General features: G+C 35.5%; 4 protein-coding genes and 3 long non-coding RNA genes across 17 annotated transcripts; 2 read left to right on the top strand and 5 right to left on the bottom strand.

Annotated features, from left to right (window-relative positions):
* Nucleotides 1-2,507: 2,507 nt before the first annotated feature.
* vari (MAGUK p55 subfamily member vari) lies at nucleotides 2,508-19,851 on the top strand. 8 transcript variants are annotated; one of them, XM_003691924.4, is made up of 8 exons: nucleotides 2,508-2,751; nucleotides 7,221-7,336; nucleotides 14,627-14,926; nucleotides 15,664-15,900; nucleotides 16,587-17,061; nucleotides 17,218-17,552; nucleotides 18,186-18,260; nucleotides 18,491-19,851. In XM_003691924.4, the coding sequence occupies exons 1-8, from the start codon at nucleotides 2,646-2,648 to the stop codon at nucleotides 18,665-18,667; spliced, it is 1,821 nt and encodes a 606-aa protein (XP_003691972.2). In that variant the 5' UTR covers nucleotides 2,508-2,645; the 3' UTR covers nucleotides 18,668-19,851. The 8 variants fall into 8 exon arrangements, with proteins under 8 accessions (XP_003691972.2, XP_012339504.1, XP_086771855.1 ...); XM_003691923.4 differs by lacking the exon at nucleotides 2,508-2,751 and adding an exon at nucleotides 5,094-5,610; XM_012484050.3 differs by lacking the exon at nucleotides 18,186-18,260.
* On the bottom strand, nucleotides 4,714-5,163 carry LOC147656366 (uncharacterized). Its single transcript, XR_015294586.1, has 2 exons — nucleotides 5,030-5,163; nucleotides 4,714-4,830 (listed from the first exon to the last, which is right to left on the bottom strand). It is a non-coding gene; the product is annotated as an uncharacterized LOC147656366 (long non-coding RNA).
* LOC105734924 (uncharacterized) lies at nucleotides 8,721-13,354 on the bottom strand. Its single transcript, XR_015294585.1, has 4 exons — nucleotides 12,769-13,354; nucleotides 11,797-12,246; nucleotides 9,328-9,498; nucleotides 8,721-9,255 (listed from the first exon to the last, which is right to left on the bottom strand). It is a non-coding gene; the product is annotated as an uncharacterized LOC105734924 (long non-coding RNA).
* LOC105734923 (uncharacterized) lies at nucleotides 18,084-20,402 on the bottom strand. Of its 2 annotated transcripts, XR_015294584.1 has the most exons (5): nucleotides 20,277-20,402; nucleotides 20,088-20,219; nucleotides 19,877-19,910; nucleotides 18,447-18,683; nucleotides 18,084-18,351 (listed from the first exon to the last, which is right to left on the bottom strand). It is a non-coding gene; the product is annotated as an uncharacterized LOC105734923 (long non-coding RNA). The 2 variants fall into 2 exon arrangements; XR_001111709.3 differs by lacking the exon at nucleotides 20,277-20,402 and having other exon boundaries at nucleotides 20,088-20,267.
* Nucleotides 20,334-23,789, top strand: LOC100865900 (endoplasmic reticulum-Golgi intermediate compartment protein 3). Of its 3 annotated transcripts, none has more exons than XM_003691989.4 (8): nucleotides 20,334-20,545; nucleotides 20,951-21,109; nucleotides 21,185-21,301; nucleotides 21,394-21,434; nucleotides 21,552-21,616; nucleotides 21,686-21,909; nucleotides 21,984-22,112; nucleotides 23,115-23,789. In XM_003691989.4, the coding sequence occupies exons 1-8, from the start codon at nucleotides 20,461-20,463 to the stop codon at nucleotides 23,450-23,452; spliced, it is 1,158 nt and encodes a 385-aa protein (XP_003692037.1). In that variant the 5' UTR covers nucleotides 20,334-20,460; the 3' UTR covers nucleotides 23,453-23,789. The 3 variants fall into 3 exon arrangements, with proteins under 3 accessions (XP_003692037.1, XP_086771856.1, XP_086771857.1); XM_086915730.1 differs by having other exon boundaries at nucleotides 20,408-20,579; XM_086915731.1 differs by having other exon boundaries at nucleotides 20,533-20,680.
* Nucleotides 22,125-22,886, bottom strand: LOC100872802 (reactive oxygen species modulator 1). The gene is made up of 3 exons (XM_003691736.4): nucleotides 22,770-22,886; nucleotides 22,397-22,530; nucleotides 22,125-22,324 (listed from the first exon to the last, which is right to left on the bottom strand). The coding sequence occupies exons 2-3, from the start codon at nucleotides 22,522-22,524 to the stop codon at nucleotides 22,216-22,218; spliced, it is 237 nt and encodes a 78-aa protein (XP_003691784.1). The 5' UTR covers nucleotides 22,525-22,530; nucleotides 22,770-22,886; the 3' UTR covers nucleotides 22,125-22,215.
* mTerf3 (mitochondrial transcription termination factor 3) lies at nucleotides 23,623-25,433 on the bottom strand. Its single transcript, XM_012484054.2, has 2 exons — nucleotides 24,224-25,433; nucleotides 23,623-24,128 (listed from the first exon to the last, which is right to left on the bottom strand). The coding sequence occupies exons 1-2, from the start codon at nucleotides 25,188-25,190 to the stop codon at nucleotides 23,851-23,853; spliced, it is 1,245 nt and encodes a 414-aa protein (XP_012339508.1). The 5' UTR covers nucleotides 25,191-25,433; the 3' UTR covers nucleotides 23,623-23,850.
* Nucleotides 25,434-25,702: the final 269 nt, after the last annotated feature.

Below are 25,702 nucleotides of genomic sequence, written 5' to 3'. Positions count from 1 at the left end.
TCTCCCTCGGTTGCCCAATGTTTATCACGACGATATCGACTTGGCGCTGTTCGATCGCTGTTCACAACAAAACAACCGTAATCTCCTCCCTCCCTTTGCTCTTCTTCCAATAATAATCGATAACGATGCTTTTTTAAAAAATGCAGCGTAAAAATTCCGTTATCCGTCGAGGAGCGTGAAGGATGCACGTTGAAAAAGGAAGGAGAGAGTGAGAAAAAACGAAGGGGAATTCTTGCCCCGTCGTCGGTTCTGTCACCGTATAATCCACGGGCCAACGTGTCGACAACTTGACATTGGCGAATTCGAGGAGACGATACTCGGTCGATAAGATTGGCGAGTAGGCGAAATTATCGGGTCATCTTTCTCTTGCGCGGCTCAGGTTTCGCCGAAATTGTAAAAATCGTTCGATCTTTCGAGGCAGGCTATACATTAGTCGCGATTAGGCCGTTAGAAGGCGATAAAAAAATTTAATTTCCGCCGAATTGGTGGAAGAGGAAGCTCTCTGATGGTGTGGACGTGATTCGTGTCGTTCTCGAGCCAGTCAATCTTTCAATTGCTAAGCTTATGGAAAATTACTTCTATTTTATACGTCGGAGAACGATACGGCACGCGTTGTTCGATGTTTCCTTCGTTTCCAACTTCGAAAACAATCTTGAAACTTGTTTGCGATACAGAAATTTTACGAAATCTCGTTAAAAGTGGGAACTCGCGAGTTTCCAAAGTTTCTTTCGAACCGAAAGAAGGCGAAGGCACGATCTTCGGTTGTTGTTTCGTATTCTTGAAAAAAAAAGAAAAAAAAAAGTGATGACATCGAGGCAAAAAATAAAAAAAAATAAAAAAAGTGATAATTCGTATCGCGCGTCGATCAAGTTCCGCATACTTTTGCTCCAATTAGCAATGTTATTTACGAAGGAGATAATAGGCAACCGGGTCTATCTGGCCGAGATAAAGAGCGTAGGTGGTCGCAGCGAGGACGCATCGCGTATGATAACTCGTTAGGTCAATGCCGTGCGAGGCACAACGTTTGTGGAGCAAAGTCGAGGCGCGAACTGTTGGGCGGAATCGCATGGAAGTACGCGCATCTTTCAAACACGTTTGACACGGTTCACGGTGTGACGTAGCTCGGAAGAGTGCCGGAAACAAGCCGCTTATATCGTCGACCTCGACATACCCAATCAACCAATCTTCGTTGAATGCCTATTGTTCCGGTATTTCGAGCGTGATAAAACCCAAGCTGGCTGATATTTCTATAAATCCTATCAATTGGTTTATAGAAATACCGTCAGGAAGAAACAATTGCGCGGAAACAAAGAGTTTGTGGGCGATTATATTTTATCCTAGTTCTAGTTGGAAAAATTTTGAAAAGAATTGTGAATCTGAGGGAGGAAAATTGGACTGGAAAATCCGAAAAGATGAGAGCGATTTAGAGTGAGTACGATTTTAAAATTCGCGACAAGGGATGATGATTTTTAAAGGAGAGAAAATAAGGATCGAGGATATTAAGAATATCGTAATATACGTTAATATGATGTAACAAGATCTCGTTTCTCGAGTGACGTCATCCCTTGTCGATCGAGTAATCGCTCAAGCGCCTGCGAGTATGCAACCGTATTTCCTACCGATAGATGTCTCTACTACACAATTCGATAGATTCCGATAAAAAACTTATCGACGATCGATTCTCGAAATTTGACTTTCATCCGTACAAATTTTCTCCCATCTAAAATATCTTTCATCGATCCGTTTATTAATTCTTGCGAAAAACGAGTAAACTCGTCGAACCGACGAGTTTTCATTCGGTGCTCTTACCCGTTAATCGAATGCGAAATAATTCCCACCAGATGGCTATAGCTTCACGGCAATCGATGAGAAACAATTCCACCGATCGATACGAAATTTAAACGCGATTCAACACGTTCTTACGTTTCCTGCACGTAAAACGTAATACAACACGCGATGAAACGACAATTCCAATAACACTGATCAACGAATTAAACGAAGCATCCAATAATCCAATTTTCTTCGATGTATCATCACCTCCTAACAATCGTAGCAAATCGTTCCAAAATAAGCCCGGACGGAAAGTTTTCTCAAACTCTCGTGTAAAAACTCGATTCTTCCAACCCGCTGCAACTCGGTGACGTCGTAATCCGGAATATTTCTACCCTTTCGTGGGCGCGTTTACTATCGATCGATCCTAACGCACGCGGCACTCGTTGCCACGAGTCGCGAAATCGTCTAGGCGAAGCGAGAGAGGGAGAGAGAGGGTGCAAAAACCCACCCCCCTCGCGATGCCTCGCTATAAGTACCGGACACGAATCGAGCGCGGGCTTATAGGTCCGGTTGCGGTCTTCCTCGTTCGTTCTTCCTCTCCTCGAGGCGGATCCCGGGGGCCATCGAACGGTGATCTATGAATAGATCCCCAGATCCTCCACTGCCACCATTTTGATTTCGATTGACGAGACGGCGAGAAGGCACGTGGAACGTTCGAGAGGGGCGAGGATGACAAGGTCGCCGGCCGATCGTGGACGACACAGGCAAGTTCGACCCCGTCGGTGGGACGCTCGGGGCTGGGATCCATGCTGATGATACGTGATGCCGATTCGAGCCGCTCGGGGCGGAGTTCTTAACCTTCTTCCGACAGGATGAAGAACAGCAAGTCGTTGATGGACATCGAGGACATCTGCGGATGCTCGAGGCTGCCCTCGATCATCCCCAGAAAAGAGTTGCCGCACTTGAGGTCCACTTCCGGTAAGTTTTGTGCAAATGCAGAGAGAGAGAGAGAGAGAGTTTTTGGTAATATCTGATCATTCGGATCGCGAATTGCGCGGAGATTTATTTATTGAACATTTTGTGATTTATTTATTGCGGAGTGTCGAGATCGAATTTAAATTTTATGCGTGTGATTTTTTTTCACGATTTATGTATGATCTACGTTTATATTTGCGATTCCTCTTGAAATTTTTCAAGAGGACAGATTCCATTTCGCCAATTCTTGCCAATTTCTTCGAACTCGATCTCCGAAATTTTCGTTCTTTTTCGTTCTTCCATTTCTTTTTTTCTTCCATCCTTCGAAGCTCTTTTCTTCCTTTTTGACACGAAATGATCTTGTTAAATTTCTTTAACGTGATTTCTGTGGAAGCACCATCGATGCTGGCTTGCGCCAGTTTTTTTTTTTTCACGCCGCGATACACGCACGTGTTATAACAAGCGAGTTAAGCTTAAATTAACTTGATAACTTGAAACTTTGAGACATATCTGTAAACATTTTTTTATATTTTATTAAATTTTTTCTTTAATCTATTCTTCATTTAAAGGGCTTGGAGTTGAACGTTGAAGAAGCTTTTTTTAAACGAAATGTATGTATCGATCTGATAATGGATAAAAAAATTTTTTGACTTCATGCAATCTCTAAGACTTTTTACGTCATGGAAAAATTGCAACAAAGGGGCGATCGATATTAACACACGTGCTCTCGAAGGAAAGGAAAACTTGAACGATCGATAGAGTTCATAACAAAAACTACCGCATAAAACGGTTTGAGTGAAAATATTAATTCGTTAATCGAAATCTTCTTTTTAAAATTCACGATCTCTCTCTCTTTCATCATTTTTAGAATTCCAATTTTATTCACACTTTATTTTCCTATAGATTTTAAGAGTCGCTCAAAAATCTTGCTTGTTGAAATTCGTTTCTTCTCTTTTCTTCGAATTTTCTTTTTTTTTTTTTTTTTATAATACTAGCACTTTTCGCATCTCCTTCTTGAACTTTTCCTTTACGCATTTACGATTTTAATCCCCCCCAGAAAAAAGTTTATCGAAAAAGTTTGCAAAAAAAAAAAAAAAAATGTTATGGATGGATCAGACTGTTTTATCGTTTCATATTTCACGTTTTATGATGCATTTTATAAAGCTAATAATAAGAAGTTTCGAAACATCTTTGGATGGAAGAGTGTCTATAAAGATCGATTTAACGTCTCACGAGATTATATATTTTTCTACCGTTGGGACAAAATAAACATCAATAAAATCGATATACTATGTTGAACATCTGTTCATGCTAAAATAGCCTGGCTCTCACAATTAACTGGTGTAAAAATACTCTCGATGATCTTGATACTTCTACTGCTAAAAAAAAAGAGAGAGAGAGAGAGAGATAAATAAACAAATACACGAATTTTAAAAAAAATCTATAATTCGAGTGGATTTTTCCTAAAAATAAATAATTCGTTTTTGACTTCAACTCTCCTACTATAACGACTCGAAAAACGACGCAAGAGAAATAAAGAAAGGGAAGAACAGATTGTAAGAAGGGAGAACGAGAACAGGGTTGACGATGAAAAAGAGTCAAGACGTCGACGACTCTCCTCGTCTTAAGTGCTACATTTCTTTTTCTCCCGTTGCCTCCACGAGACCGGCCTCCCTCCACCTCAACTTTCGTTTCTGGACTCTTGCTCGTCAGAAGCCTTGAATTTAGTTGTTAACCGGTAGTGCTCACGCTTCCTCGTGTATTCCCTCCCTGCCTGGAAAAATAAGAATAGCTCTCCACTTCCTTTGATCCACCGTTCCCCGACGAAATCTCTTGGAAACGCCAGTTTCGATCGTTCCTCGCCCACGGCAACACGCGTCTCGAACTCTACTTCTCCCTTTTTCTCGAAGCGACCGATTCTTCTCTCGATGAAATTCGATCGATGAATGAGCTTCAAAATTTTGATCGAAGCTTCGTCGATTAATTAAAGAACAGATAATATAAAATAAACACGATCGGTCGAGAAAGATTCCATTTCGAATCGATTTTCGTCTTAAAGTGAACTCGAGGATTTTTTTCTACCTAAAACAAAAAATTCCGTTCCGAAGAATCATGCAGACAGAATGAACGCGACGACCAGAAAGATATTTTGTTGGTGACAAAGGGAAGAACACTTTCACCGTGGTCGTCGCGATGTAATTAAAAAGCGCCACGAGTTTTCCAACGCCCGAGAAGAAGTGAGCGAGGCGAGCACTCGCTTAGCTTCGCTGTGTTCCATCACCTCCACAGGGTGTCGCTTTCAGTCTCCTGGCCGGGGCCCCAAGCAGGTGTAACACGGCGTTTCCATTCACCGTGACGTGGTGCCCTGGAACGGACCACTGTGCACGCTTCTACGTCTTCGAAGGAAACGTCCTCTTGTTTGCTCGCCGCTTTGCAAACACAAACCTGGCTCGACTACCGAAAGTGATGAATATGCCGGGAGCACACGCGCTGCAAAAGGAACAGTAATCACCGTTGTGCGGATCATTTTATCGCGAGCTTGTGGCAATATTTAGCGTGTAAAGGCAACTATTTTCACGAAAGAATGATCGTTGTTCCCTTCTGTCGCTCTCGTACGCGATGATAAAAATATAAATGAAGGAGGGGGGGGAAGGGGGAGAAAGTGTGAAAATGCGTGATTTGTCGATACTTCAAAATTCGGCTCTTCAAAGTTTGAGTTGTGAAGAGTTTATAGTGAACACGGTGAACACAAGAAGAGCGTGAAAATGGTTTTCTTCGGGAGAAAGGAGAAAATAGAGGACCGGCGATTGCTGGCCAGCATCGACGCTGTGAATGGCGCCAAACTGTATCACATAGAAAATGGTAAAGCCACGATAATAATAATTCAACTAAGGCAAAGATATTTTACGAATTTGTTCTAGTTCTTTTTTTTTTTTTTTTTTTTTTTTCACTTACTTGGAAATCGAAGAATGCTCGCCGTGCCTACGATTTCCTTGAAAATTAAGGTCTAAAATATTTAGTCTCGCGATTTTACGAATCCAAGTATTTCCTCGGTATTTTCTCCAGCTCGGTCCGCGCTGCGAACAAACTTTACCCGTATCTAAATATTATTCCTCCGCGTTTACGTATTTCGTTTCTGATCCTTGGCGAATCAAAATACCCTCTTGCAAATTTATTCGCTCCCTCTTTATTTTCTTTGCTCGATTTTATATTAAAGAAATAAATAATCTAAAAAGGAAGGAGACAAAGAAACGACTATAACTTCTGTCGAAAAATATTCATCATCGTCGTTCCTTTTGGCGTCAAACTGGTTTAAAAACTTTTATCTTTTTTCTTCTCTCTCTTTCTTTCTCGCTCTAAACCAGACGAGAAATAGGTCGAGGCGCTCTGGAAAGACGATACGCCATAGTCCGCCTCTATGCATTCGTGGTTCGATAGCTTGGTGTAGCTACATGCATTTATCATGCAAACGTTTCCTCGCCGACATTACTTATCGTCGTACATTCGAGTGGCCAGTCATCGTTTATCACAGCCACTCGAACCTGAAATACGATCCTCCTTTCGATAATTAAACATCATAAAGCGTGGAGATACAATTGGTTTGACGAGTTGCCTCCCCGATAAATTCTCTCTCTCTCTCTCTCTCTCTCGAAATAAATACGTTCCTCTTGAAAATTGTTCCGAACGAGAGTGAAAAGATGGAACGAAGTCCGATTGTGGCACTAATTAGCACGTTGCGAATGGATTCAATGTTAATTGACACCAACTGAAAACTATTGTTAGCGGCACAATGATTCTTTGATCCTTGAGCTTGCTCTAGATTACAGTTCATATGTTATACGTATATTCGTATAACAAGTTAAAATCGAGAATTAAATAATTCTCGTCAATTAGACCGCTTGATCTGAAAAAAAGAAAAAATATAAACCTGTCGTTAACGGTACTGCCAGCAATGCGTGTCGAATTCGAAATCTGATCTATTCATTTATATGTATGAAGGAAGAAGATAATAGGATCTTGGCGTAAAATTACATTCATAATATCGAATAATTATCAAAAATTTTTATTCAAGATCAAATTTTCAACGATACGTTACCGCTATTTTGATCCACAAGTTCATTCAATCCGATAAATGTAGATAAAATCAAAATTTTACTTCAGAATTTCTTTTTTCTTTTCTTACATAACCTGCAACAACAAAACTTCTCGTCATCTTGACAAATCGAATCGTGTATAAAAAATCGTCTAATGAATTTTCTATTGTAAAATTAATATTGAAAAACGTCTCGTGCTCTCCGGCTCCAGCCACCTGTGGCTGTCCCAATATTGATCCGGCGAATGGCCACACCCGGCACCCCCTCGCGTCGCTCTTTTAGCACCCTGACGACGACGCTCGTGCCGGCAGTGTCGTTGCCCTTCGCGCACGACGAGGTAACACGGTGTTATGGAAAAGTGCCTGGTCACTGTTCCAGCCGCCTTCATGCACGTACGCGACAACCTGGAGGAACTGGGCAAGGTGGCCGACGACACGGATCTGTTGTTTCTCAAAGGCCTCTTGGACAGCCCTGTGGTCACGTCTCTGGTTAAGGTGAGTGAACAACAGTTTTCGTATTCCAACTCCTCCTGATGTATTACATCATCTTCCTTCCATTTTCCTTTCAATCGTTACGATAAAATCTATGCGAGATCGATAATTTTGTTGAAATTCCCTTCGAATGATCGAAAACATTGTACTGCATTTCGAGAGAAGTTTTGAGGTTAATTCATATTCCGTTAAACGTTAAGAAGGTTATTTTCACAGACATTTTCCACGACAAAGAAATTGAAGGAATTTCCTGCGCTAAAATTAAAATTAACGTTTAGAAAATTGTTATTCCAAAGTTATTTAAAAGAGATTTTTTTAGAAAAAAATATGTTTCCAAGCGTATACCAGTGTGACTCTTGCGACGAACGTCGGCTCTTTAGCCGGCTCCTTAGATTTATTTAGCGGTTGAACGAGCTTAAAAGTTTTTCGATCTACCTTCGACTCGATTAATTGCGATCATTATTCGCGCTTGTGTATTATTTTTGGCATCGATGAAATAAACAATAGCGTGCGTCGTTGGATCATGCGCGATGAGGGTGGATAGCTCGAGACGCATGCACGTGCCACGTGTTTACTACTACGGCCGCTCGATTTTACGAGATTGTTCATTTACGAGATTGCTCGTGTGCCGTGAAATCCTCGTATATATTCAACATTGTGAAACGAAAAACGTAACCCGTTCTCTTCGCCGCGTTCGGTAAAAATCCTTCGTGTCGTTGAACCCGTTTCTTCCTCGAGACTCGTCTGGGATCGGTTTCTTAGCTCGTTCTTATAAATAGGAAAGAGATACTCGCGTGCTGGAACAGCTGGCTTTAGTCCGTGTTGCTATTCTATCTTTTATTGTTCGATTGTTGCGCTTTGTTAAGAGAATTTTTTTATCTTCATCTTTTTAAATAAAATGTATTTTTCTCTCTCTCTCTCTCTCTCTTCACTTTCCAACGTTTTATCTTTTCTTTAATAAAAATATCACTTGGTTCGTTACGTGTAATTTTCTGCCACTGTTAACAAGTGTGTCGTCGTTCGTATTCGATTTCGTCTTCTTCAATTTTATAATTAATTACACCACAAATTTGTTTCACTCAACTTTTAGTTTCAATCTCTTGTTTCATTTAGCGGCATTTAGCAGTTAGAAAAAAAAGAAATAGTTTCGACAGCTGTATTCTGTTCATCAAGGTGCTATTGTGTCGTTCCATTGTTTAATCCACATTATACAATGTCTATCAATAATCGTTCCACTATACAATCCATCAATGTTCGTTTAACGCGTTATTTAAGCAGCTTACAAAAGATATTATCGTCTACACATCAACTTTTCAATATCTTGAATCTTATATCAAAATCGAATCTTGCTTCGTCTATAAAATTCTGAAAATTAAGCAACGAAATATGAATTTTTGAAAAGTACTTTATTTATACAATAAACTTATGAATTTAGAATATCGTTCTACCAACTATTAATTATCCTTTCAACAATATATTCATAAAAAAAAAAATTTGAATATTCATTCAAATTTCTCCTCTATTGCAACATCATCCTCCTTGTCCAACGATGAGTCAACATTTCATTATATGTAAACGAACGATTTCTTCGGAATTCAAGATAAGATAATTATACCATTATGGAATGAAAAAGTCAGATCGCAAGGTTCAATTGACGAAATTTTAGAAACAGGGTTTACACCAACTTCTTTTCACGCGTCGTTTGCATCCATGGCCACGCGAAACAGCCGTATTATTTCGGTCGTGACACAAATTTGCCGTGGAATCCATACTTTCGATGAATATGTTATCCGTCGAACGAGTGAATATACGTAAATCGTATAGCGACGCGGTCATCTACGTCATCTTTTCTCTCATCTTTTTCCTCCATCGCGTAATATATACGTGGAAATGTACAGTTGGTTCGAAAAATACTCGATCTCCTGAAGATTTTACGTTTATTATTATTCTACCATATAATTTTATTTTCTTTCTAAATAATTTTTAAAATATACCTAATTATGCGTTATATTATTCTTTTTACGAATCTATCTTCATCCATTACTAGTTAACTACGTTAACTAATAAATTTTTTGAAAAATGTGTCTCGATATTCTTGGGTAAAGTTCCATTGGAAGTGTTCCAACAACGGGTCAACTTCTTTTTCCTTGGAAATTCTCGGGGAACTATAAAAAAAAAAAAAAAACTATAAACTTTGACGTTATATCTTTGAGAAACGTTCCAAAATGACGAGGAAAAATTCTTGGAGCCAGCCAGCAATATTCTCTTCGAAATATCCGTGACCCAAAATTCGTTCGTATTATCTCGTTCTCGATCGACTGCACGCAGCTTTCCTACGAGACGTTAAGGCTCGTCCACATGTACACGCGCCTTACGCACCTGCCAGGCCCACATTCCATTCTGAGCTCTCGGCAGGTAGAAGTCCCGTCTGGTGTCGAAAAGTCGTTAAGAAACCGGTGTCCGTTTCCGGCTCGACTCCAAGATAACAATAGGGAACAGTTGACAGAGACACGGTGAGACGGTGTGCCTTTTGAAAACCGTCGAAAATAAGCGTGAAAAGCGAGATCTAACCAAAGTAAATTTGACCGGCTAACCCGCCCGTTTGGGGAAAAGTGTGAGAACCGTGATTCTTTCCTATTTGTTTTGCTGCATTCTGTGAATAACTTGTGGGAAAATTAGCTCCTACGTTTTGTGTCTTAATCATACTCGGGGAGGAACGTCGTTAGATCTAATTGGGCTCAAGAATCGTCTCATAGCTTAAGAAAAAAATTCAAGTTGACAGAGTTAATAATCAAACCTTGACCATAATTTGTTTTTCGATAAAAGTAATACCTGCTTGCCCCCGCCACTAATAACCAACTCCTCTTCCGGTCTCCTCCCCTCCTCTTTTCCTCCTTCCGCTCTTCCCTCCAATCACCTTTTTTCACGGGCGGCTCGCCGAAAAGCGGAAACCGCGAGGGTGCTTGCAGGGAACAAAGCCGCTTCCTGCGAAGCAAGGAAAGAAGAAGCAAAGCGTGAATCGAGAGGAATCATTCCGTGATCCCGTGGCCTCCTGTTAATCGTCGCCTAGTTTGATATCCGGCCTAATTGACCGCGAGGACCCGTCCAATTGGCCCGGAGTCATCGCTCATCTGCCCCCCTAGAAATCGCGAGGCCGTCGCGTGCACTCGCGTACACACACGATGTAATTTCAACCAGCTTTGTAATCGCGCGCGAAGGGACGACGAGCACGCGTGTGCGACACCGACGTCCACGTGTATGTGGGCAGGGGCGTAGCCGACCTCGCCGAGTGCCACGTGTGAAATATGGACGATGAAATTTTCACAATGCGTGGAAGAAAATTGTGATGTAAGATTCTTAATCGCGTCGTAATTCACGAAGCAAGTAATTTTTGAAGCGGAATTGTTTTAGAAAATATTCGTAAGGAGGATACGACAATTTGACAACAAACGTTTTTTTTTTAATTTTTTTGAACGTGCAACAAAGGTATACTGAATTCCGTCTTAATCATCAATGCGCCGCAATCTCGTTAACGTTATGGCAGCGATAGTGTCTTTAACACCGGAGCCATACGATCCCGTTGTATCGCGTAACGGATTATTGAGTATCTTGAGAAGGGTCTACCTGTGTCGCAACATCTACAAACCGATCGGTGTCGATGACCAGAGTTTCTTTCTTTTTTCCTCTTCTTTTTTTTTTTACATCGATCTAGCTGTAACCAAGTTGCACAATTCTTTAGATCGGAGACAATAAACGATCTCGAATTAGAGTAGCCGATTAGAGTAGTCACGAAAATATGTCCAAGGACATACGAAACGAGAGATTCGTCGGTGCGTGTACTTTCGAATAGCGTACGCAATCGGAATGTTCGAGTGGTGCAATCCCTCCTCTACCTCTTCTAGGATATTTAACATTCCTCGCAACGAGACACGTTTACATGTTACCACTTCGTTTGAACATCGTTGCTTTCCTGTCTCGAGAGACGCGCTAGAAGTCCCGACAATGATACCAGATAGATAATAATATTATCTGTAAGGTAACACGTTAACCTGTTCGAATCTTAAGATTCTCTACTTTTAAAACATTTCAAAGCATATCTTCTCATTCTATATATTCGATGAAACAAATTTTACCCAGTCGCGTGGTATGCAGTTGCAAATTTTCCAAAAAAAATGAAGCTTCACTTTCACTAAGCGAATTATTCGAACAAGATCGTGAAATAATTGTTCAAAAATGCGATTGTGTTTACAAATTGCTGCAAATTTAATGAAGCGATCGGAAAGAAGAGAGGGGAGGGGTCTGAATGTTGCGCGTAGACGGCCCTGCGCTAAACGTAGCGGAGTGTTGCATACCATCCGAAGAAGGGCCCCCACCTGTTTCAGACGGGCAGCCTGAACGAGCTGGCTCGAAGGTGGGGGCGAAAGAAACGTCAGTAGGCGCGGCAGTTTTCTGACGCCGCTTACCTAAGCAACACACACGGTGTGCGTGTCATCCAGGCCTTGCTCCATCCTCGTGGAATAATCTTCGTCAGTTTTTTTCTCCCCGTGGATCCAGGGCCGAGTGGAGCCCTCACGTCCCTGGCCGATCGATACGGCGTATCCAGTTGCAGGACAGCGGCCAATCGGTTCTCCAAACAGAAGCGTCCTAGCTGGGAGACAGGCGACCTCTGCCTCGGCGTTTCTTCACGTTTCGTGTGTAAGTCGCGATTCCTTTTCGATAAATTCAGACTGCCGCAGTTTGGGATAGAAATCTGGTGGATGGATCGATGGGGATCCTCGGCGTCGAAGGAGTACTGTTATCGCTACAGCGACACGTGAGATCGGGAGAAAGCGGGATTTGTTGACCGTTGGCCCCTCTTGGCGTCGTGTGATCAGCGGATCTCGAGATTGGGTGGCTGGATTTCGTAGACCGATCTGCGATCGAAACGTGAATTTTCAAAGATGAGGAATGTCTTTTAATGTCGTGGATGAATCCTTCTATTTGTGACGTTTTTTCTTTTTTTTTCGTGGGAACGAGTGAATAACAGTTGAGCGCTTTCTTGGAAATCGTATGTAACAATCGTAACGATTGTGTTGTTCTCGTGATATTGTTTTAAAGAAACAGATTTGATTTGATTTTTTTTTCAAAAGTATCGAAGTGGAAACGAAGCTAAGAGGAATGGTTATAAATGGTCGGGCAGTAGTAATTCGAATCGTGGTAATAATAAATAATTTACATAATATATTGATAACAAGGGACCTGCTATTTGTGCTCTTCGTGAACAGAAATCCTGGTGTTTGTTTCGCGAGAGGTTTTTTTCAGGGACGTCACGGAAGAACAGAAGAATTCATTATAGGTTGCAACGTTTGTTGAATGCCAGCTGTTCTATCATCATTTCCATGATAAATGCGATATAATTCATATCCATGTTAATCTTGCAACATATGGATAAATACCTTCGTTCAACGTCGAATTTCGATTAATTTGTACAGCCAATTTTTTCTCCCACTTAATCCTCTTCGAATCGTTCTTTCTTCTTTTCTTCTTGGTCGAGAAATAATTTGAAAGTAGAAAAAATAAAAATATTAAAAAGATTATTCAAACAGAAAATCAAAGTTTGAGTTAATAATTCACAAGACGGGGAAAACAAACGTTAATGGAAAGGAATCCCTCGACTTTCGAAATCACACCGTCCTCGTAAATCACACTCTATTTTCCCAAGTCTCGAAGAAAACACGACTCGAACTTCTGTTCTTTGATGTTTCAAATTGTTGTGATTGTTGATTTATGTCGTAAATGCGTGGGTAGAGATCGAAAAGTCAAAGTTCGGTGAAGATTCTTTTTTTGATACGCGAGCAATTTTTTCACAACCGTAATTCATATTTCCTCGATGCTGGAACTGAATCGTGGAAAGAAAAGCAGCGTGCATCTGCGATGCACATGCATCGACGCGAATGATTCGACGATGAATCATCGTGGCCGTGGATAACAAGCGGCTTCGACAGTTTCGCCAAGTAATTTCCATTCGCTTCGTATCAAACTCTGTAACAAAAAAGTTTTTTATCCCATTACTTTAACAACGTTCAAAAAAAGATTTGGATAGAAAAACTGTGATTGAAAAATCGTGGGATACCAGCTTCTCGCAGTGAAATGTTTCAGGTAACACTTTACACATTCTAGTACACGAGTTAATTAGACCATCATTAAACACTCGTACTTTTCATTAAAATGTCATTATTGATACTTGTTATCTATCACGATCGATCATTATCCCTCATTAATGAGCAATCGAAAAATTCGAAAGATTGATCAATAGGCTATGAGTCAATAAGCATTGGCATCGAAAAAGGCTATTAACAAGTCTTTTATATTCATAATATCTCGTTGTATATGCGTGTATCATTCTTTTCATTATGATAATTCCGATGGCGTGGCGTAAAATTGTGTATGATATTATGATTTCTACGATATTGATTTTCCAAGTATCGAAAGAAAGAAATTATTCTTCAGAAAGGTGATTATTCTTTGGTTGGCGTGCACACGTCGCGGCGTTCAGGTATCAAGCATTCTCGAAGGTGGTTCTGAAACACCGACCTACTTTCGTAATTACTCTTTCATTGTTGTATCGTTGCATCGGCTGGCCTGATGGAGTACACCAGCCTTGCGTAGTCGACACTAATCCAATCAAACCTCGTTGACGCCGGCTCGTTGTTGCGCAATAATAATTTCACTTTTGACACAATTGGCAGAAAATTCTAATCATTTTTATCGAATTATAAAACTAAAAGGAGAGGGGCAAAAAAAAAAAAATAAGAGAGAGAGAGAGGAAAAAAATATCTTCGTGCACGATATGATTTGAGCCAAAAGTAGTCTAAGAACTTTCGTTTCTCTTCTCGACGAAGAGCAATCAAGGTTCCTCGTACGGTGAATTTAATGCGGAAACCCGTTTCGACTTTCACAACTGGCGATGGCGTTCACTGTTTGTGGCTTTGGCTGTGCTATACACGTAGCCCAGAAAGGAGATCGAGACGATGGGCTCTGACTTATCACGTCAATGAAAATAACATTATTTACAAGAACACCGTATCAAAATAATTTATACAATGCGAAAATTTCATATTTTGGAATCGATGATCAAATTTTTGGATTAAAAGTACCAAATAATCTCGCCAAGATAAACTTTCCAAGAAGTAAGAATCTAATCTGAGGATTTTGAAAGTAAAAAAAATCGAAAAAGTCGGCTGGACGAGACGAGACCGGAACGAAAACCAGTTCCTATGAAAGGTTAGCTCGACTAACTCGTGACTGTTGCAGGTCCAAGAGCGTCTGGAGGATCCTCCACTCCACGTGGAACCGGTATGCTCGTCCGTTTGTGATATCGTCGACGAGGTGTGCCACGCGCTCCGCTCCTCGAGGGACGAGAACGCGCGGGAGCTCGTGCGATTGCTGAGGAGCTCGCATCTGAAAGCGCTTCTGGAGACCCACGACGCGGTCGTCGAGAGGAAGGAGGCACCGCCATCGAAGCCGGAACCATTGTTACCGACGATGCCCACTAACGAGAGAATGGAAGCCGTGAGAGTCGTCGGGCTTAGAAGGCAACCTGATGAACCTCTGGTGAGAATTCGTATTGATAACAGATTTATACAGAATTCGGAAAGGAAATATTTGAAAATTTTTTCGGTGGATTTGTAAATTTCTTGATTGGATCCCCCGAAAGTTGAGAATATTAGAGGATGTTTTTAATTTCTTATCGATTCGTGGATGACGAGGACATATCTCGACCAAGAACTGTCCAACTTTCTCAATCGTGGATTCTAGTTTTAGAGGTTTACTGTTCCATCACGTGAGAAAATTCCCATACTCGCAATTCATAAATAATTCGGAACCATTTTATTATCCACGCAATGATTCGAGGCCACGTGGCTTCTACGATGAATCTAATACATTCTTTCAGAGATTAAAGTTCCAAACTTTATATCAAGAAAATGTTTTTCGTCCGAATGAAATTGATTGTTCATTTTTTCATTTTATATTAAATTCTCGTTCAAAAAAATTATATTCCCTTATCCAAGTTTTTTTGAAACACATTTCATAGCACCAATCCTCCGCCAAATGTATTTTCGACAAACAAAAGTGCAAGAGTCGTGATCGTGAATATTCTCTTCCATCGGCGTTTATATTCAAATAGAAGCATTAAGTCTTCGTAAACAAGCCAAATTGTGAGAATCTACTAACAAAAATGAATTAGAATCAATAGAGAATCATCAATTGTTCTCTAAATGTATTAAATGGCAAACCTGGCCATGTTCAACGGAAACGAAGTTTATTTTCACTGGTCCGTTTTTGCACAGGGCCTAACAGTGCAAGTCAACGAATCTGGCAACTTGATCATCGCCAGGATCCTGGGCGGAAGCACGGCCGCCCGCCAAGGACTTCTTAGAACCGGTGAGGTGATTCTCGAAGTAAATGGAAAGGAAGTTCACAACCCTGAAGAGCTTCAGGAAGCCATTCACGAGGCAAAGGAGAATTTGTCGCTGAAGCTGGCGCCTGGTATCGCCACCGATGGCAATCGACCTGTGAAATCCACGGTAAGAGAAGGGTAATTTTTGATGTATATACAATATATATATATAATAAAGAACTTTCATTATTTCTTGAATAATTATTGAATAAATTTGAATTGTCGGAATTTGAAGTAGTGTTTGAAAATTTGTGTTTGTGCGGTACAAAAATATTCAAAAATATGTTTAATCCTCTTAAAACTCTTTACATTCATTTTAATGACGTCCATATGGAACATATGGTTTCAACGAACAGTTTATTAACATTACTAGTTTTAAATTATAGATTTTACTGTTTTGCTTATAAAATTTTGTCAGTAGATAGAACCTGCTATTAAAGTTATATTCTAGATATAAAAATAATTGTTGAAAACTAAAGTAAATAATAGCACTTTGAGTACCATCGTTTTGGGTTTCACGTGTAAATAAATAAATAATAATAAAGTGAATTGAGAATGGTAAGCAAAAACACTTGTAGTTAGAATTGAAAAAGATTAAAATATAAAAATTTCACTTTAAAAATAAAAATCATGGAAAGAGAAAACAATTTAAATTTACAAAAATTTAAACTTTAAAAATAAGAATGGAAATATGAGTGGAAAAAGTTTTCAAAAACTATACAAAAATTAAAATTAAAACATAACTCCAGAAACAAACATAGCAAAATTAATAAAATAAAATTCATTCGTAAAAATACCTATTTTCCGTTACAGTGTTACATGAGAGCGCTCTTCGACTACGATCCGTCAGAAGATACTCTATTACCGTGTAGAGAGATTGGACTTCCGTTCCAAAAAGGTGATGTACTGCAAATCGTGGATCAGGTGGATCCAAATTGGTGGCAAGCTCGAAGAGTGGAAGGTGAGGGTTTAGGTCCACCTGGGCTAATTCCATCTTTGGAACTGGAAGAACGAAGGAAAGCATTTGTCCCACCGGAAGCTGACTTTGTACACAAAATTAGCATTTGTGGGACCAAGATTTCCAAAAAGAAGAAAAGAAAGATGTACCAATCGAAGTCTAACGGTGAATTTGATAGTGCAGAACTTTTGTTATATGAAGAAGTAGCCAGGATGCCGCCTTTTAGACGTAAAACCTTGGCTTTAGTCGGTGCGAGAGGTGTTGGTCGTAGGACACTGAAGAATAGGCTGATAAATAGCGATCCTGAGAAGTTTGGTACCATTGTCCCGTGTAAATATCATAATTTTTATATGATGGTAAAATCTTGACTAAAATGATACACAAAATTGACGATTTATTCAATTGTAATCACATTTAGCTAATAACATATACAAAAATTCACTCTCAAGTATTAGCAAGCTGTAATACTCACTGATATCGTTTTAGATACATCACGACCACCCAGAGTACTCGAAGAGGATGGCAAAAGTTATTGGTTTATCGATCGCGAATCGATGGAAACGGACATCAGAGAGCATCGGTATCTCGAATACGGAGAGCATGGTGGCCATTTGTATGGTACAAAATTGGATTCTGTGCGAGAATTAATTAGAGCAGGGAAAATGTGTGTTTTGGATTGTAGTCCAGCAGCTTTGAAAATACTTCATAACAGCACGGAGTTCATGCCTTATGTCATCTTCATAGCAGCGCCAGGAATGGAACAATTGAAATGGCTGTACGATTTACAAAGATCGACTGGAACGAGCAGTCGAAACTTGACGGTAATTATATAATTTTATAATTATAACCGGATATATTTTTTTTTCCTTTCTTTTTTTTTTTTTTTTTCTAATATAAAAATTATAAATTTGTTCTTGCTGTGATCAATATTAAAGATCAAAAAATCTATGTTTATGAAATATTATTTGCAAATGCTACTTTATTATTCATCTTATTGTAAATTGGATGAAAAAAACATTTAAATTTATTCTATATGAAACCAACTTCTATATGAGAAATAAAAAGGAGAAGTTTGAATAAAAGAATAATTTGATGGATGAAATTTGTATAAAAAAGAAACATATCGACGGCACAGATCGTTTCAAATAAACATTAATAATTATCAAATATTTTATGATACAATTTTTCAAATTTCTGTGCCTGCCAGTCTGTTTGCCGTCGTTGTGTAAATGCGTGTAATTTGCCTACTGTACATGTATCGCATGCACTTTGGTTCGATTAAAACGATTTATTTCTCCTATAAAACTCATTTTGCATAAAACTCATTTTTAAATATTATGTTCTCTACTCCATTTAGATTTATATTGAATATATTCTTATATATTTCCCATCGTACAAACTATGTAGCGTTCTTTATTTAATCTTTTGTATGTATTTGATGTTGGCTTTGCTAGTTTGACCGCCAGAGTTCCATCAGATACAGTTCGAGAAGAGCCAGAACATTGGAATCCCTTGCTTCGTTGTACGAGGTTTGTACTGCATGCAAATTCATTTTTTTCTTCATTTTTTTAATGTAGTGTAATTGCTTGTAGATACGTAGTAACCGCTAAAAATTTACCACTGTACAAAATCATATAATATTCAATGTATTCAAAGAGAAATCATTATCAATAAAAAACATACAATGATCAAATGTATTTAAAATTTTTACGTACCTCAAAATGTTCAATTAAATTAAATCTATTTCTTATTGATTCAGGAAGACGATTTGAAGGCTACGTTGGAAGAATCTGCGGCCTTGCAGCGTGCTTACGAAAAATATATTGATCTGGTGATTGTGAATGAAGATTTCGACAATACATTTAGACAAGTGATCGCCGCGTTAGATGCTTTGGCCACTGAACATCAATGGGTTCCCGTCAATTGGATATATTAAATATCACTTAGACTACCTAAGAAAACAAATAGTTTCAGAAAATTTGACTAAAACACTCGAAATTTCGAGTGAATAAATGAATTATTGTATTGTGAAATACGTGATAATGCGACCTTTAATACCTTATCAAGTTCGACGTCGAGTGCATCGTTATTACGATTATATTTATAGCATTGTGCAATGGGACAATTTTATGATCGTACTATGTGTATACAGAATTTTAGTGTGTTGTGTATATTGTCTAGATCGAATGTATAGATATTTTTAAGCGAATGACGCACTCGACTCGAATAAAGAAAAATATGGTATCCAAGGTTTTTCAAACGAGCAAAGAATTCTTTTATTGAAATGAAAACAAAAAGCTTTCAAATACGCCCACTGTGCTACTACGAATAGTGAAATCGAACTATGAAAGAGTTAATAAGAGATAATATCGATGACGTCGTTTCTAACAAGTACAATCGTAGAGCATTTACGTTATTTCGTTTTAAATTTACGAAACGATCCTTTTATCTTCTAAATTTTGTAAAAGATTTTTATATAAATAAGATATTTACTAGAAATAGATAAAGATATTGTTAAAAGAGACAAGAAAATAATAGAAAGATTACAAAAAATTGATGTAAATTTTGTTAACATTATGGTTAATTTGCTATAGTAATTTTAAAAATTTTCGCATACATTCCCCTTCATCGTTCAGAATAATTAATTAATTAATCATTATTAAAATATACATTAGATCGCCGTCCAATTATTTTTAAGATATATCTAGTTTTAATTTCTCTTAAATCACGAATCTGTATATGTACGTTTATTATCATTTATTTACCATTTGTCATACATGATGTATTTTCATTTCTTTTAGAGATATCTATATATAAAACATTATATATTATATATTTCATGGATCCTGTTTGTACCGCTCGTGCACCTTAAATATATTCCTGGCATAGAGTGCCTTAATAGCGCAACCCTTTAATTGGCTTGCGGCGAAGACCTACTATGTCGAGATATTCTCTTATACTCGAGAGTTTTACATAAGACATTTAATAATATGTTTTTTCTAATACTCTAACCCATATTCACACGAAAACACAGCTATTGCAAATTGCTGTATACGCATTTAATCGGATAATTCCGATCATGTCACGTGATACATGGAAAAATAAAATTTATCGAGCGTTTGTTACGAATTTGAATTAATATTACCTTCACTTTCGTCATTTCCATTATCCTTATTCATCTGGAATTATAGATTATGATATTTTTGAGTACTTTACATCTTATATCTGTTGTTTCAGTTTCTACTTTACGAATTGCAAAATAAACATTTTAATTTTATGCAAACGAAATAATTGTAGTAGTTGAAGAGGTTATTTTATATTTAAACACTTTCTATATTTCTACAACGTTTACTTACATTTGTTAAAACAATTTTGAATATTAAAAAATATAAATTATAATGCTTTTACTACTTCAATTCTCAGTAAAGTAAGTAAACTTGAACTTGAATAATTATTCATTCAAAATTATAGAATTTTTGAGTAATAATCTGCAAGAAAAGAATTACTTTAGTAAAACAATCTATATAATTTTAAATGATACGTACAAATGATTTTAAAAGATGATTGGTTAATGAATGCATTGATGCACTAGCAATAGCCAATCACATTTTACTATCTGCCACGTTTCCTGACTGTTGCGTTGTCATAATTGTGTTGCGGGAAAAGTTAGCCGAGTGTAGTTCGAGCACGGTGCTAGCCGTGTTGACAAATTTATTGTATTAACTGAACATGCAAATACTACGACAATTGGATGTGCACCCAAAAGTGCGCGAAGAGGCGGATATTCTTGTGCGAACTTTCAGTGGTGCTGTTGGTAAAGCGTTTTTTACTTGTCAAATCTTAGACAAGTATCGCTTATCAATTTTATTAGCTTGCAATAAATTATTTAATGAATTATGTTGATTTTCTTTGATTGTCATAATGCTAGAAAATTTTTGAATCGTTGCATGTAATTTTAAATATAATATAATATGATAAAGAGATGTTGTTAACCTCAACTAGGAACAATATTTAACAAATGTAGAATTACTTTCCTATTTCTTAAATTAAATATTACTACATCTTATATAAAATATAATTGATTAAAATTATATTTTAAGTTTTTGATATTGTATTTAGTAAAAGTTTTTATTACATCATAACTATTGTTTATATTTGTTATCCAGCATAAATAAAGTTTATAACCTACATTTATTTTTTGTGTACAATTGTTTTCCAGTGACAATCATTAGTACAATTATCATGGGTATTTTATTTCTATCTGAAGTGAATTATTATCTCACTCCAACATTGAGTGAAGAATTATTTGTAGATACTTCAAGAGGTTCAAAATTAAGAATTAACTTAGATATAATTGTACCTACAATATCGTGTGATCGTAAGTATATATATATTTTATATTCCCAAATATATAATAATAAAAAAATTAACAAATATATTAAATATATTACAGTTTTATCTATAGATGCAATGGACACAACAGGTGAACAACATTTACAAATAGAACATAATATATTTAAAAGACGTTTAGATTTAAATGGAAAGCCTATAGAAGATCCACAAAGAACAGGTAATAATACAGGATGATAATAACATAAAAGATTTCAAATATTTATAATAACTAATATAAAATTAATTAATTTTTTGTTTATTTTAATATAGATATTACTGACACAAAAGCACTTAGTAAAACAACAGCAAAGGTATTTGAATTATTGAATTATTTGTCATTATTACATAATTGTTATTATAATATAATTTTGTTAATTGCTATAATATAATTTTGTTAATGCTAATAAAATTTAATAACTTTTTTATAGACATTAGAAAGTACTACAGAGAAAATATGTGGAGATTGCTATGGTGCTGCTAGTGAAATTATCAAGTACAATAACACACAAAAATTTATATGTAATTTATGAAAACTTTTTATATAATTAAATTATCTTTATAGGTGTTGTAATACTTGTGAAGATGTAAGAGAAGCTTATAGACTTAAGAATTGGGCACCTCCTGTTCTAGGAAATATAAAACAATGTCAAAATGATAAATCAGTAGAAAAAATGAAAACTGCTTTTACTCAAGGATGTCAAATTTATGGTTATATGGAAGTAAATAGAGTAGGTGGAAGTTTTCATATTGCACCAGGAGATAGCTTCTCTGTAAATCATGTACATGGTAAAAAAATATATTACTATTGCTGACATAAATTAAATTATGCAATATTATGATATTTTTCATTTTGCTTACAGTACATGATGTCCAACCATACACATCAACACAATTTAATATGACTCACAAGATTCGCCACTTAAGTTTTGGATTAAATATTCCAGGAAAAACAAATCCTATGGATGATACCACTGTAGTTGCAATGGAAGGTATGCCCTTGCTTCGTAGAAATATTTTATTGAGAAATTAATAGAATATTCTGATACTACAATTTTTTGTATCCTAAATGTCAAACGTAACACTCTTCGATTACTAGCATCTTATTCCACTTCCAATGGCCATGAATGTTCCAAATGTTCCACCACCTTGAAGCATTGCTTTTCCAACGTTGTTTATTAATTCCCTTCCTCTTAATCCATATCTGATAATAAATATATCATTAGCTATACTTTTCAAAATATTATTAATTTAGTCATAATAAATTAATATCCACCTAACAATAGAATATCCCCCAAATAGAACACCAGATGCCATTCCAACACAAAATCCAATCATAAAACCAAGTTTTACTCTATCCCAGCATGAAGGAGCTTGTTGATACATGCCTGGTACGGCCGGCATTATTTTCTACGAATATAATTTATATAAAAACATTTAACCTTATTTCTTATAAAAATACCTCACAAATATGGATTATGATTCTCTTTTAATGAACTTTATATATAATTAACTTTTATTCAACACAAAATGTCAAAATTATCTTTAACACATTATAAATTAATTGTCTCTAACATAATTCGAATAAATTTTATTTATTTTGCATTTAAAGAAATTTATAAATGCTCGACATAATTAACATCACTCACAATTTAAATGTTTGATTTTAGAACTTATAATGAATATGTAATATGTTTTTTTTTTTTAATGATTTTTCGTATTTTACAACTTGTAAATCCTTAACACAATTCGTTCGGATAGTATAAGGAAGGTGCCATGTTAGTTTCTTGATGTAAGATGGCTACTTTTCCTATTTCCGTTTTATATGATTTCAATAGCAGATTATTTAATTAATATTTATAAATATTTCGATCAAATAATTTTTTATAAAATGTTCTTTTACTTTCAATTTTAAACTATGAAATTAGATTTTAAAAATATATTTGTCATTATAATTAAAATTCTATATAGATATTTCATTGTTTTTGTTTCAGGTGCGATGATGTTTTATCATTATATCAAGATTGTACCTACAACCTATGTTCGCGCTGATGGCTCTACGTTATTAACAAATCAATTTTCTGTAACTCGACATGCTAGACAAGTTTCTTTATTTAGTGGAGAATCAGGAATGCCAGGAATATTTTTTAATTATGAATTAAGTCCATTAATGGTAAAATATACAGAAAAAGCAAAATCATTCGGTCATTTTGCTACGAATGCTTGTGCAATTATCGGTGGCGTATTTACAGTTGCTGGATTGATAGATTCATTATTATATCATTCACTCAGAGCAATACAAAAAAAAATAGAATTAGGAAAATATAACTAAAATTCAGATCAATTTAATAAATTTGAAAAGTATTATAGAATATTTGAAGATATTTTGTACGATGAATAATAATTTAAATTATATAAAAGAGTTAGTAAGATCAAATAATTTGATCTTTTATCGAGTGTATTATTAAAAATTGAAAAGGAAAAACTGATGATATAATAATATAAGTTTTACAAAGTTTTTATATTGTCTTAAATAATATTGGCACAACAAATTAAATACTGATGTGTAAGATATATAGAACTGTACATAAAGATTTCTAGAAATGTATAAGAATATCTAATATTTAAGTACAATATATACAATAAAGATTACATTGCTATAAAAAGAACATACATATATATATATATATAAATATTTATGATTAAATAATTATATTTATTTTAGTTATATTAAAAAGACTTTAAAAAATTATTGTAAGTTATAATAGAAACTTTTGCAATTTTTTCGCAAAAATCAACATCAGTACCTGAAATTAAGTTAAATAATGACACATATAATGGTTTTGTAGGATCATATTGATTTCTTTTCAATTCTACTAAAAATTTATGCCTTCTTTCAAGTCTACTTTTCCTACAAATTAAAACTTTCGGTTCTCTAGAAATAGAACTATGTGATAATTCCATTTGATTATGCAGATAATCAAAAGTTTTCACCACTTCTGTCTTGGCTGAAATAAAAACAAAAAATTTTTTATATTTAAACAATTTAACAAATATTGCCAATATTATATCAATATTTGATAATATTTCATATTTTAATTACCACGAATCCATACACGTGGTGCTTTAAGCAAAATATGCTGTGTTTCAAATTTACTAAATCCCATTTCCTCTTTTACTGCAAAAGTACTATTTCTTATACGCTTCATATCATATGTTATAAGTTTTGGACATTTTACAGTTAAGATTCTTATTTGATTACCATTTAATTTAAAAGTGTGTTGAAAATAACCTAATCTTTTGTCTATTTCTTGTGTTTTAAAAGATAGCCAAGGAGGGTGTTTATTCACTATGCTTTCTATCATTTCTACGGAAAAATTATGATATCTTAAATATCTTATTCTTGTATGAAGATCATCTATATCTTCTTTAAAGATTTTAGGATTTCTAGTAATAAAATGTCCAAGATTTTCTGAAGTTACACCACAATCATGTAAAAATTGTATATATGGTTTTATATTTTTGTCAAAATCTAAAGTCAAAAACATTTCTATTACTTCTTTGTCTCTTTCTATTTTGTATAATTCAACTCCTAATTTAACTAATTGCTGAATTGTATTTGACTGATCTGCAAATTTTGCTAAATTATGAGTTGGTGTTATATAAGGTTCAATATGAGACAAATCTTCATTGCAACGATCAAATGGTTCTGGTAATTCTTCATTTATATCTTCCAAACTATCATTTAACTTATAATCATTTACATTTAAAAATTTAATATTATGTGATTGTTCTAATTCATTATTTATCTTTGTAAGACTATTATTATTTTCAATATTTTCATTATTTTTTGTAACTATAGTATTTATTAACTTCTTAGAATAATCTATATTATTAAAAGTATCATTATGCTTTTTAGTATCAGTATTTGATATTTTATTTTTAAGCATATCTACTGTAGAACAATTAAATAATTTGGAACTTTTGGAAACATTTCGAAAAATAAAATTCGAAATTTTACTGACATTACAATATTTTGAATGTAAAAATATACGCATTTGTGAAACCATATTCTATAATAAAAATATTATAATACACAAATACACAAGCACTACAATTTTTTAAAAACTAATACATATTATTTTAATTTTAAAATACATTAAAAGTAATTTATTTGTAATATTTATACCATTTTTATACATAGGTATAGATACAGTATAGAAATACAAAATAGGTTATTCTTTCTACCATACATTATTATATCAAACAAGGTTAGAATAGATCTTTTCCATAATGATTTTTTTTATTTTGATGTCACATACAATGTAGTTTAATAAATACAATATTTCGATTGCAATATTACAAAAATAGTAAAATTTCTCTTTGTTGCAAAATTTAAATTATGTACAACATTACAATATTACAATTTTTATTTAAAATTCTTGTGTTATGTTCTAATATATTTTAATTTAACTAATTTTTATGTTAAATTAATTTTGGTAATTTTAATTTATTGTTTTATATTTTTAATGAATATAACTTTGATGTAAGAATTATAATTATGCAGTTATTAATTCAATTT

This window comes from Apis florea, unplaced genomic scaffold, assembly GCF_048593485.1.
Source record: "Apis florea isolate Af1SG1 unplaced genomic scaffold, ASM4859348v1 contig_3793_pilon, whole genome shotgun sequence".
Taxonomy (NCBI): Eukaryota; Metazoa; Arthropoda; class Insecta; order Hymenoptera; family Apidae; genus Apis; species Apis florea.
Note: the sequence above shows the minus strand (reverse complement) of the source record. Positions and strands in the feature narration are given on the sequence as shown.

Excerpts from the sequence above, each read along its gene's own strand:
- vari (XM_003691924.4), top strand. The coding sequence starts at position 2,646 with ATGAAGAACAGCAAGTCGTTGATGGACATCGAGGACATCTGCGGATGC. Across the intron at positions 14,927-15,663 it reads GGCAACCTGATGAACCTCTG|GGCCTAACAGTGCAAGTCAA; the intron begins GTGAGAATTCGT and ends GTTTTTGCACAG. Across the intron at positions 17,062-17,217 it reads GTTTGGTACCATTGTCCCGT|ATACATCACGACCACCCAGA; the intron begins GTAAATATCATA and ends ATATCGTTTTAG.
- LOC100865900 (XM_003691989.4), top strand. The coding sequence starts at position 20,461 with ATGCAAATACTACGACAATTGGATGTGCACCCAAAAGTGCGCGAAGAG. Across the intron at positions 20,546-20,950 it reads AACTTTCAGTGGTGCTGTTG|TGACAATCATTAGTACAATT; the intron begins GTAAAGCGTTTT and ends ATTGTTTTCCAG. Across the intron at positions 21,910-21,983 it reads CTCTGTAAATCATGTACATG|TACATGATGTCCAACCATAC; the intron begins GTAAAAAAATAT and ends TTTTGCTTACAG.
- LOC100872802 (XM_003691736.4), bottom strand. The coding sequence starts at position 22,524 with ATGCCGGCCGTACCAGGCATGTATCAACAAGCTCCTTCATGCTGGGAT. Across the intron at positions 22,325-22,396 it reads GGGGGATATTCTATTGTTAG|ATATGGATTAAGAGGAAGGG; the intron begins GTGGATATTAAT and ends ATTTATTATCAG.
- mTerf3 (XM_012484054.2), bottom strand. The coding sequence starts at position 25,190 with ATGGTTTCACAAATGCGTATATTTTTACATTCAAAATATTGTAATGTC. Across the intron at positions 24,129-24,223 it reads ACCACGTGTATGGATTCGTG|CCAAGACAGAAGTGGTGAAA; the intron begins GTAATTAAAATA and ends TTTTTATTTCAG.